The 13,045-nt window shown below is 41.1% G+C and overlaps 1 protein-coding gene across 1 annotated transcript; it reads right to left on the reverse strand.

The window, feature by feature from the left end:
- Positions 1-1,599: 1,599 nt before the first annotated feature.
- LOC107385100 (twinfilin-2) lies at positions 1,600-11,205 on the reverse strand. The gene is made up of 11 exons (XM_054731134.2): positions 10,901-11,205; positions 10,157-10,234; positions 9,916-10,094; positions 7,319-7,414; positions 7,132-7,236; positions 7,037-7,051; positions 6,901-6,942; positions 6,692-6,817; positions 6,388-6,538; positions 2,288-2,409; positions 1,600-2,132 (listed from the first exon to the last, which is right to left on the reverse strand). The coding sequence occupies exons 1-11, from the start codon at positions 11,052-11,054 to the stop codon at positions 1,965-1,967; spliced, it is 1,236 nt and encodes a 411-aa protein (XP_054587109.2). The 5' UTR covers positions 11,055-11,205; the 3' UTR covers positions 1,600-1,964.
- Between the last annotated feature and the right edge of the window lie 1,840 nt (positions 11,206-13,045).

A 13,045-nucleotide genomic window follows, 5' to 3' on the forward strand; every position in this document is an offset into this window, starting at 1 on the left:
CGGTGTGTCTTATGAACATGCCGTGGCGGCATGTTGATGCAGGAATTTTTGCAGCATTTATGCTGCCACACTTGGTAGTAATATTACTGTTACACCAGACTTGTGGTGTGCATATTACGCCTTGGCACAACAGAGGGAGGTGTCATGATCATGTGTGGAATTACTGTCAAGCTACAGCTGGGAACTATATTTAAAGAGCAAGTCACCCCCTACCTGAGTCTTACTCCACTCCCACTTCCTGTTTGAAAAATGGAACAACTGCTGTTGCCTAGCAGACTGAGAGGGCGGAGCCGCTAACAAACACACACACACACAGGCTCACAACGGCCTTGTGACATCATAATGCACCAGCTAACATCATAGGGTATCTCTTAGCCAATAGAGATGGCAGATTTAAATTCAAATATAGTGCAGAGTTTTTTTTTTACCTGAAAAGGGTGCAACACTGACAGTTCTAGGCAGAACATTTAAATTTTAACTAAGATGACATTCACGAGGCTTGTTGAGAAACACACCTTTAGGAGTGACTTGTCAAAAATACCTAATGAGCGTGGCTTCAATTGCAATGAGTAGCAAGTTATGTTCCAGGTAAACATAAATCCATGTCAGCGCAGTGACCAGCCCATACCTGCTTTATACTGCTATCGCGTAACCTTCTGTATAAAGAACACAATTGTGCCAGATTACCGGCATGGTCTGACCACTTATAATCGACCTAAGTTTCCCTGATGCCGGCTCGGCATTCGGGCAAATTGGCAGTATTGTTTTCTAAAAGGGATTCTTCAGGAGCTTGTTTGGTATCAACCATAAAACCATTATAATTTCAAACAAATCATAATATGTCTCCTTTAAATTGCAGTTGGCCTCATTTTGAATCATTCATGAAATCGATTTTTTGAAGATATTTTCTGCAGATTCAGAAATTTAGTGAAATAATAAATTGACAAATTAGGTTATTTTTACATTTTGAGGGGGATTTAAAAAAACATGTCATCTAAAAAAAGTTCCATTTGTTGAGTAGGTATTGAAGGACTGGCTATAAAATGATGTTTGTAATTTTAAGCTAAAATAAATGATCAAAGATTTGTCCCAAACTCTATAGAAGAATCATTAATCAGTCAGAAAAATCTAAATGTAAAGCTGCAAAGAAATTACAGTTTTATATATTTACAGCTTATAATTTGGTGAAAATATTTCCTAAATCTGGTGAAAAACCCCTGCATAAATCTAGAAATACAGTGTTTCTGGACAATGTAAGACCTCGTTCTGCAGGATTCACCACAGCATGCAGGCCTGGATGTCTGGGTCCAAATCTGTCGCCAACTAAAAATCTAATTTGCACGATGAAAAAGATAATTAGACAATAAGAATGGACACACACTTCTCTAACAAGGTCTAATCTTTCTACAGCTCCTAAATCATTAGAAAACAAAACAAAGGACAATTTTTGCAAAAGATAACGTTAAAAGATAAAGGTCTTGCCTTTTTTAGGCAAGACCATTGAGATCATTTGTCAGTGTTAAAAAAAGTCACCAGTTGTGCATCATGCACGTGTGTTTTCACTGATTTCTCACGAGGACAAAAAGGAAACACACACGATGAGATACAGGATAGCTTTAAGATCCGGCTTCATGGCTGTTAAGCATAAACTCAGTGGTCATATGTTAGTCCTTATTTGGTATCTTTACACACACACACATCCTCACACACGTGGGTCTAAGTGTGGATTTGTAAAAACTTTGGCTGCACAGCATCGTTATGCATTGACTGAATCGCTTAGATCAGTAGACTTTAAGAAAACAGCAGACAGACAGGAAATAATGAATAGATTTGCTCCTTTTGCTATTGTTCCAACATGAATCGTACTTTCCCAAATAAACAACAATGGCTAGAGGCTAAACAGTCAAAAACAGATCAATTCTTGAACATCTTAAACATTTGTCTATGTAATATCTGTGTGTTGTCTAATTTTCTTCCCCATTCTCTCCAGGACCCTTGATGAGGCGCTTGTTTCCCCTCTTCCCTCCTGGTCCACGAGGCTTAGCGAAAGCCTGCTTTAAAGTGTGCTCCATCGGGTGTACCTCCTCATACAGGAAGTCTTCAGTCAGACCGTCGCCACTGTCAATCTCCATCTACACACACACACACACACACACACACACACACACACACACACACACACACACACACACACACACACACACACACACACACACACACACACACACACACACCCTCAGCTTAAGTTGATTTTGTTTCTCTGAGGGTAACTGGGGCTGACTGGTACCTTCTTGGTGACTTCCAGTTGGTAGTCTCTCTCTACCTCATCCAGTAACCTGTTCTTACAGCTGGAGTACAACATGCGCTCTTTGATACTGCAGGTGTATCCGGGCATCGAATATATGAACACTAGAATGGAGTTAAGCACACTTGTTTCGCGTCAGCATTCAAAATGACTGTCAGGATATCTGAACTTTACTACACAGTTTGAAGGGAAATCCTTTGATCCTAAAATCAACCTGTAAGTAAACATTTCTTACATAAACTACGTACAGATAATTAACTGTCTGTAAATATCTTTTATTAGAAAACATATCTTTTGTGTCATTTGATTGCCTAAGAAACACAATTGATTATAGTCTTTTAAATGTATTTCTGTTGAGAAGTGAAGACTAGTCAGTATCTTACCTGCAGTAGACAGCAATCAAAGTGCTTAGGGTTTGGGGAATTAGAAATATGTTCATGTGGTAGTGAAGCTAATGACTGATCAGGACACTTTTGTAGACAACTGCTACATTCCACTATAGAAGTTCTAGGACATTTCTGGGAGGGGGAAGGTGACCAGGAAAATTGGCTGGCTTGGTCCTCTCAACCATTGTGTCTCCATACAAAATCAGCCCTTTCAGGGTTTTGCTAAGCCCTCAGTAAATTGCGACTGTTTTGGAAGTAACGTCAGTGATCAGCATCAAAAAGTATCCCCGGACCTTAGTAACATTACGTTTTATTCTGTCAAAGTACGCTCCATTCAGGGGATGTGGAGAGCAACTGTGTGACACAAAAAGTAGCATTCAATTACTAGAAGAAACAGTTTTTTACAGTGCTCTGTAGGAGACCATAAATCTGCATAAATGACAGTGTGGAGTGTTTAGAAACAGTGATTTCAAATCAGTGCCAACATCACTGTTTTACTTTTTCCTCCACTCCTCTTCACCAGAGACCAATCGACTGTATTGCTCAGGAGAAATTCTGACCCATTCTTATACACAAATAGTCTTTAAAACCAGAATGTTTCTTGGGCCTCATTATGAACTCTGACCTTCAGTCTGGTCCATTCAAGCAACTTGATTGTCTTTCTCTGAAACCAATTCATCGTTTCCTAGGCCTTGTGTTTGAGATCATTGTCTTGCTGAAACGTTCACCCTCTTTTTCAGCTTTTGGGTAGATGGCAGCAGATTTCTATCCAGAATGTCTCTTTACATTTCTCCGTTCATCCTACCTTCAATCTGCCTGCACCTTTGCTGAAAAGCAGCCCCACACCATGATGCTTTCACCCACAGCCTTAACTGTTGGTATGGTGTTGTTGGGGTAGTGGGCAGTGCCATTTCTTCTCCAAACATGGTGTGTAGAATGACGGCCAGAAGTTCAGTTTTGGTTTCATACTATAGTCTCTCAGTCGTCCATAGGTTCTCTAAAAACTGTTTCACTAACTTTAACTGAGCCTCAACATGCATTTTGTTCAGCAAAGGAGTCTTGCATGGTAAATGGTAAATGACCTGTATTTGATATAGCACCTCCTAGAGTCCTGGAACCCCCCAAGGCACTTTACAACACAACCAGTCATTCACCCATTCACGCACCCATTCACACACTGGTGGGGATGAGCTACGATGTAGCCACAGCTGCCCTGGGGCGCACTGACAGAGGCGAGGCTGCCGAGCACTGGCGCCACCGGTCCCTCCGACCACCACCAGCAGGCAACGTGGGTTAAGTGTCTTGCCCAAGGACACAACGACAGTGACAGACTGAGCGGGGCTCGAACCTGCAACCTTCCGATTACGAGGTGAACACTTAACTCCTGTGCCACCGTCGCCCGTGCATTGATGCCATGGTGATTTGGTGCTTAGTTTTCTTTGAAACAACAGTACCTGGTGAAGCAAGAGCTGTTTCTCAATGCCAAGGAACCTTGCTTTGATGTCTTGGCCCCGCCCCAGTTGCCTAGGAGATACGTCATCAGTAGCCCCCAAGACGTGTTCCAATGTTCCTGTTCTACCGAGGTGTGTGTTTTTTTCCATTTGTTAGCCATTTAGCTAGCTGAGCAAGGATACACGGGAGGTGTCTTGTAGCCTAGCCTTGGTCAAAAATTACCCACAACACACCGCAGTATTTTCAAAAGGATGGCGGATCAAAAGCCGGCAGCTACTTCGGGGACAATTTTCAAGTTTAAAAGTAAGTCAGCTAATTTAAAATGGGTTTTTTTTAGATCCAAAGAAGTTATCTATTATTGATTAGTTGCTTAGTAGTTGCAGTTACAGTGGCTAGCAGGTAGTAACTCACTTATATATTTAATTTAATAAACATATACACAATTTAAAAAGTAAAAGGCTCGTTATGTATTTATATTGAAACTAATAAGTATAAAATATAATGTTATCTCCCGTGTCACTTGACGTTACGTGACCGCCGTGGTCACGTGATGCAAGTCTGTTCCATTTAACCACTTTCTTTGACCAAGGAAGGACAGTGTCCTCGTAAGCAAGGCGCCTGGCCTCGCAAGACATCGCCTCGTAAGGCCAGGTGCCTCGACATTGAGAAACACCCAAGGTCTTCCTTAAGTTCTGCCTGAGTAGTTCTTGACTCTTGGAGAACTCCTGATTATTCTTTACACTCCTCGAATAGGAATCTTACATGGAGCATCTGATCATGGCCGGTTTATGGTGAACTGATGCAGTTTCCATTTCCGGATAATAGCCCCCACAGTGCTCACAGGAACATTCAAAATTCTGGAAATGTGCCTACAACCATCCCCATCAGAATGGTTCTCTACGATAAGATTATGAAGATCTTGGGAGAGTTCTTTGCATTTACCCATCATGAAGTCTTTCCTGTGGGCATCTTGAGTAATCATCTACGTGGAACTGCATATTTATGACTTGACAAAAGTACAAATGTACTCTGAGCTGAATTGCTCCTTGATTCTCCACACTGTGATCACTCTTGACTGCTTTCTACTGCAGGTAAGATACTGACTACTGACACCCAGTCAACAGAACCAAACTCCCCAAGACCCCTCCACATAGTTGAGAGGAAGTAGAGAGCTGAGTGTAGGAGCGCCACTATGACACATCCGTTTGTATCACAGTCATCTCATTCATTGTAAATGTGCAAAAAAACACCAAACTGTAAAGCTTTGAGGTTGGGACCTTGACAAGAACACAACGTCTTAGGAAACAGTAACATCCTGATAAAGGTTCCATAAAAAAGGTTGTAACATTTTTTTAAAGGTGAAACAAAAAAGAGAGAGAGATGAAGGCGATAAGGATCAGTAGATCAATGCTCTCACGTTTACTGAGATGCAGGGTTAGGGTTATAAGTATATTTGTATACTTTGAAACATAAATTCACAAATAGAAAGGAAATTTTTGAACATTTTAAACAAAATAAAAAACGCATTACAACATAGAACGTGCTATAGGGAGCCTAAGTCTCCTCCCCTTCCGGTCGGCTCATGGGTTTTTGGAACAAAAAAACTTGATGTGAGCGAACGGAGCTATTTTCTAATCTGCTTTGCCCTGGATCACACATATGTGTAATTATGAGTTTCAACCAGGTCTGTCACGTGTGTTGAGATTCATTAGCTTGTAAAAATTCATAATTAAAAAGACAACTCAGATGTTGCATTTATGATGTCATAGTCTTCTCCAGCGTAGCTGTTACTTACAGTTTTATAGTGCTTTCTCCACGTCTGTCATCCTGGAAGAAGGATGTGAATCTCGCCAAACTCATTTAGCTAAAGCCATTTTTCTTCTCCTTGTTCTTTGTGTCTGATTCGATGACATCAATTAAGTGAGACACACATTTGTTGTCCATTACAACTATTCACACAAAACCTAAAATAACTGTTGCTGCCTGTTGAAAATAACCGGTGTCGTGGCATCAAAACGTGTCTTTAAAGTTCACGGACATCACGAAATCCATGGAACATATCAAACGGGATCAGAAAATAACTTATCAGCTCATAGGCTCTCATTGATTTTTTTTTTGGCAATTGGGGACCCATGGTCCGGAGGTAGCTGAGCTTGAGCTCCCTATAGAGAATTAATTCAATTTTAAGCAGCTGCAACACATTTACAGAAAATAAAAAGTGTGAGGAGCTGACAGCATACTGACCTAACGCCTCATCCAGCTGGCCCTGGTGGGAATGTTTGAAGACAAAGAAGTGATATCTGGGGGAATCCGTAGGAATCCTGAAGGGAAGCTCGTGGGTTTCTGTTGGTTTGGTGTGAACCAGTTCGATTGTTTCCTTATCTACATCCAACTTCTGCATGCACGCACGCACGCACGCACGCACGCACACACACACACACACACACACACACACACACACACACACACACAGACTTTAGGCACTATACAGTTAACATTACTGTATTGTTCCAACATTTCCCACTCAGGGTTTTCCATCAGGTCGTACCAGCTGGATGTAGTTGATGCGTTTCTGCTTGAGCTGTTGAAGAGCTCGTTTGGCATCTTCTTGTAAAGGAAATGCAAGACCCTGACGAGTTTGTGCTCGCTTGTCTAAGCCAAACTCCATTGTGACCTGAACACACACACACACACATCCAAAAGTCTGAAATCATGTCTATTATCATCAGAGGTGAGCAGAAACTTGATTTAACGAACCCTTGCTCGTGCTGTAGGAGTACTGAGTCGTCTCCGCTCATCCTGCAGACAGAGCAGACAGGTTTTTCACGTTTATTTTTCATTTCTGATTCACAAAAATGCAAGAATTCTCATATCAGAAAGGAAATAAACATACCCAGACAACTTTTTCCTGCAGGAACAAAAATTGTGAGTTAGGCATCTGTCGAATTTTATAACGTGATCAGAGAACGCATATGGTTCACTGTGTACCTCTGTGACTTTAATACGGTGTAGCTCCTGCTCGGCTGTTGTGAGAGGAGCTGGAGACGAGCAGGAGGATTTGTGCCGCAGGTATCCCTGAAGGCACAGGTCATCCTGCAAACAGACGCCAGCAGGCTGCTGTTTCACAACAAGCAGCTCTGATCAGAAACTATCGCGGAGGGATTTGTTCACAAACCTCAAGCGTGCCAAACATTTCATCTTTGATGTGACCTCCTCCGAACTCTTTCTTCAGCGTGGCACGGGTGGCAGCGTACATCATCTTCTGCCTCACCTACACAACACCAGGACACACAGGAGGACACTGTTACAACATACTGAACGTTTTCTTCTTTGGTTTTATAGTTGCATTCTGTTTGTTCATGTTAGCAAAGAAAATTGTTTAAATCTTCAGAACGCTGCTGAAGTTTTACATAATTTAGATACTTTTGTAAAATTTAATGCAAGTGGAGCAATACTGTTGATTTTTGGTTTTATCTCAAGGTGTGTTTCTGTGTGAAAGTTGAGAATATTTAACATCTTTCCTGGTGTAGATACTGTCCTGGTCAGCCTTTAATAGGAGAATTAGCTTTGTACTCATGAGCTAATGGCTAGTCAGAGACATACAACAAAGAGGATTGTTGGTGCTCTAAAGCTGCTCCAATCTCCAAAATGCATGCACTTCGTGCAAAAGTAGTTGAATTAATTTTTACACAGTACACAAAATTATGTTACACAGCAACATCCACAAAAGATAAAATACTGAGCAAAGAGACTAGAGCTGTTTAAAGATTAGCTTTTTGCTCATCAGCCCTGAGGCTTTTCTAGAAGCTTTCTGGAACAGTTAAGACACCAATTATTTATAGAAGAAACTCTAGCCTAGAAATCTATTAGCTTTCCCCAAACACCCTTGACACTGGCTTTTGGATTTTATTTTATTTTTATTTAGATTTTATTCACAGCCTTTAACTGTTTTTCTTGTATTTATCTACTACTATTTTGATTCTCTTGTATCTACTATGATATTTTTATGCTTGTTTTTATGTGCTGTTCAGCACCTTGGGCCTCCGCTAAGGTGGTAGAAGGTGCTATATAAATAAAAATCTGAATCACAGCGCTCTACATTTGTTGGGCGGGCTTCATGGGGAAAAACAACAAAGACGGCTTTGGCTGCGGAACGCAGCTCGTTTGAAACGGCTCTGGGATCAACTTTGGATGATATACACTTGGGCTTTTCTTTGAGACATGAGGAGATATATAGGTATTTACAGTTAAAGACCCATTTTGTTCTCCGCATTTGACCCATCCCCTGGGGGAGCGGTGAGCTGCAGATACAGCCACACTCGGGAACCATTTGGTGGTTTAACCCCCCAATCCAACCCCTTAATTTTGAGTGTCAAGCAGGGAGGCATTGGGTCCCATTTTATCAAGTCTTTGGTATGACCCGACCAGGTATTGAACTCTGATATCCCAGTCTCAGGGCGGACACTCTACCACTAGGCCACTGACCTGGTAAGGCCTATATTTTCAAAAGGGTGTATTTGCTTCTTCTTCAACAGTGTATGGTGGACTGCCTTGACTGACATCCATAGTGGTGAGTTGTTAGTTGGTCTGACTGGTTGCGAGGCTACAGAAACATGAAGGGCTTTACACTGAATAAAGAACTAGTCAGAGTTTGGTTTGTTGCATCTGTTTTTTTGTGTATTTTCTAATGTTGTGTTAGAAAATGCCTTTGGGTGTGTTTCTGGCCTCTAGAAGGTGCAATAAATACCATTCACTAAAAAGTTGAGAAACTTATCAAATACAGAAAATTTTAATGAGTTGCACTTTGATTTTTAAGCTCCTTACAGAGCTGTTTGTTGCACTGTATGCACAGAATGTTTGATTTCTTCCCTAAAATCAAGAAATAGTAGAAATTTATAGTGACAGATGGAACTACATCTCTTTTCTGTCAGACAAATAAAAACTGAACTTTATCCAGTGCCTTTTTGTTTTGCTCTGTTGCACTTTTGCTCAAAAAAGCTTGTTTGGGAATTCATAAATGATTACAGATGTCAAATTTGTATAAAATTGGGAATCTAATATAACTAATGAGCTCAAAGGTCAGACAGAAAAAAGCCCTGTCATTTGGTTTGGGGATGCCTAATGTTTCACTAAAAACAATCATTTTCACAAGTGTTTAAAACAAAATCAACTTTAAGTGCAGCTGTTACTGACCTTCTCTGAGGCCTAGTGGTTGAGTGTTCGCCCTGGGACTGGGAGATTAGGGTTCTCAAATCCTGGTCGGGTCATACCAAAGACTCTAAAAATGGGACCCAATGCCTCCCTGCTTGACACTCAGCTTTAAGGGGTTGGATTGGAGGGTTAAACCACCAAATAGTTCCCGAGCACAGCCACAGCGCACTGCTCCCCACAGGGATGGGTCAAATGCAGAGATGAATTTCACCAATGTGTGATGATAACTAATGGGACTTTCACTTTATTTCATTATTAAAGAATTTAAAAAGGTTCATTGAGGTATTATCAAATGTTTTTTTTTGCTTGCAAAACAGTCACAAATAATCCTTTCAACAAATTTTAAAGAAATTGTAATTAAATGTAAAGTAGCCTCCAAAACCAATATTAATACTACTACTACTTCTTCTACTACTACTACTACTACTACTACTACTACTACTACTACTAATAATAATAATAATAATAATAATAATAATAATAGCATTTTTAAAAACCTGAGGTTGTTTAATTTAAACATTATATTGAAAAAGCTGGCTGATTAGAGATGATCAGACATACTGGTGATTGGTCAGGTGACCAGGAAATGAATATCCACTCATATCCCTGTGCATTCTGGGAATCCAGGCGATAGAGGATGTAGCAGGGCTCCTCAGGTGTGAGAAGCGGAAGCAGGAAATGATCGTAATCCCTGTCCCAGGTCTGAACTGGCTCTTTGGATGAATCTAACACCAACTCTTCTGCCGAAAAAAAAGTGCATTAGTGAAAAAGGCCTCACTTCTACAACAAGTGTTATATTTACCATCTCTGATGATAATCTTCATCAATCTGAAAAAGCCTCCTCTCGCACGGGCCAGGAGCTCCTTCAGCTCGGATGTTGCTGCAGAAACCAGATAGGAGTAAGACTGACTCAAAACTGGGGGTTGGCTGGTCAAAGTGAGTCAGACCGAGTTTGGTAAGTAAGAACCCACGACTCCACTATGAGCGAAAATTTGATCCGCAGCCAGATATTTACACCATCACCTAGACGACCTCGGAGTGGACTCAAAAAACAACAAACTACTGACGGGTTTCATTTTGTGGGATGGAATTATTTGAAAAATTCATTAGAAAAATAAGTTTTATGAGAGAAAACCATTTATTTGTTGTACTTCGTCCTTTTGTCTCACCGTGGTTACCAAACCCAGCAGACTCATAAATGATGTAAGACCAGGTGAGAAAGAGGAACGCTTCCATCAACCGGACCTCCAACACTCCACTTGCTAAATGCTAGAACACACACACACACTGAGAGGGGTTAATGATAATGAATGACATAATAAAGCATTTGTTTATTTAAACTTTTAGAAACAGTCAAGAAACTTTTGTAGTCCACTCAAACACAACAGTGCATTTTCTTTAATGACCACTCCTGAGTTTCTCTCATTTTTTTAAATCACAAAATATCTGCCAAAAAATCAAGGGAAAGTAGAAGAAAAACAATATCTATAAAAGCATTGATTTTCCAGTAAAGTTGCTGCAGGCTTTAGTTTAAACGAAGCCTTACCGTTAATTCCAGTTTGGTGTGACATCTTTTGGCAGTCAGTATACACGACTTCTCGTCCCTCTTGTGCAACAAAGACCACGTCCAGGTCCGTCTCAGCAGGTAAGCCGCCTCTCCTCTGATGGCAGACGGACTGACCCACACGCACAAGTGACATAAATGCCTGGAGGATGACTCGGGAGCTTCCGAACACAATCTGCAGAAGCGCGGCTGATGAGTAATAACGTGCCTGTCAATGGATACGCCACCCCAACAACTGACCTAAAACGGTTTGTGTATCAGTGACTGCAACTTTGTCTCTGAGAGGAGGAGGGGGGTGGTGGTGGGGGTGTCCTGTACTGTACCAAGCTTTTGTGCACAAGTCCGTGCAGGGATCTTCAGATGATGACACGGGCGATCAGTGCGGGGTTTCCAGAGGCTGTCGCTGTGCCAAACGTAACGACATTTTATCACTCCTTCACATAGAACGGCCTATCGACTCGCGGCAGACGAAACTCTGTGATCTCAAATTCCTGCAGCCACCTGCTCACAGAAATGTGACACCAAAAGAAGAATCCGACCGCTACGTTTCAATGCTGTTTCCCTCTTCCCAGGTACCCGCGCCCAAATGGTTTTAGTGGATTTGATCAGTGACAGAAAAAGCGTTTAAGACAGGCAGCTTGTACAAGAAACACCAATCGGTCCTTGTTTTTGTGAATAGCTCCATAAGTGGACTCTAAAAGTCCAAACAGATGACTATCAGCTTATCAAAAAAAAGTTGGTAAAAAGATTTGTCCTTCCACACATGGCTTTATAAAACACACACACACATAGATGTGGGTGAGAGAAAGATCAGTGAGTACCAGCGAGGTTACCTGTGATGGGATCATCCATTATTCACTCAGTGGTGAGTACACTACCCAAGCATCTATACATTATTCAACATGGCTCCCACCCCTCTCCTCTGCTCATGAAAGACACTTTTATACACAAACATCAACACAATAAAGATTCCTGCGAGTGTCTGTTTATACCTCTTAGAGCAGAGTTCTAAGAGGTAAAATTAAAGATTTTGTATCGAATAGGGGTGTGTATCAGCAAGAATCTGGCAACATAGCAGCACACATACTGTAACTTCAGAGAATATGGACTTTTTCTAATCCCTAAAGTCAGAACTACTGATAAAAGTTTTTGTGTTTCAGTATGCAGCATGAAGTTATGAAACAGTCTGGAAAGACACCACAAGCAATGCCAAAACATTTACTAATTTAAGCAGTTATATAAACATAAGGTCACAATATTTAGAGGAAGGGTCCTAAATGCACACCAGTAGTTTGTTAATGGACTTCTGATGTGGTCATTCTTCACTGTTGTTTATTTACTTAATAAATGGTAAATGGCCTGTATTTTATATAGCGCCTTCTAGAGTCCTGGAACCCCTCATGGCGCTTTATAATACAGTCATTCACCCATTCACGCACACATTCACACACTGGTGGTGAGGATGAGCTACAATGTAGCCACAGCTGCCCTGGGGCGCACTGACAGAGGTGATGCTGCCAAGCACTGGCACCACCGGTCCCTCCGACCATCACCAGCAGGCAAGGGGGGTTAAGTGTCTTGCCCAAGGACACAAAGACAGCGACAGACTGAGCGGAGCTCGAACCTGCAACCTTCCGATTACGGGGCGAGCACTTAACTCCTGTGCCACCATCGCCAACAAATACTGGGCGATGGTGACACAGGATGGTGGCAAATAATACTTTATCACTGTTGTTGATATTGTCGTTGTTGGTATTGCAAGTTATACCTAATAGTTTTACCAAATCGGTTAGACTCCTGTGGGTGTAAGAAGACATTATTTTGTTTGAGATTGCCCTGTTCTGTCAATGATAAAAGGTTTTGATTGGCAGGTTAGAGATTATTTAGCACTTTTGAGGAACTGAATAAAGCATTCCAGTCATGGATGTATCCTTGATTGCCATATATATAAAAGAAACACTAGTTATCTAATTATGTATAATATTGTTGCACAAAATATGCTTCTTTGTCCCATTTATGAGACTTATTCATATGCATAATAAAAACATAAAAATCCATCAACAAAGAACTTGGACAATCGCCAGTGGCCAACAAACTTGTCCAACCTTACCATTTTTATATGTATAG

This window comes from Nothobranchius furzeri, chromosome 3, assembly GCF_043380555.1.
Source record: "Nothobranchius furzeri strain GRZ-AD chromosome 3, NfurGRZ-RIMD1, whole genome shotgun sequence".
NCBI lineage: Eukaryota > Metazoa > Chordata > Actinopteri > Cyprinodontiformes > Nothobranchiidae > Nothobranchius > Nothobranchius furzeri.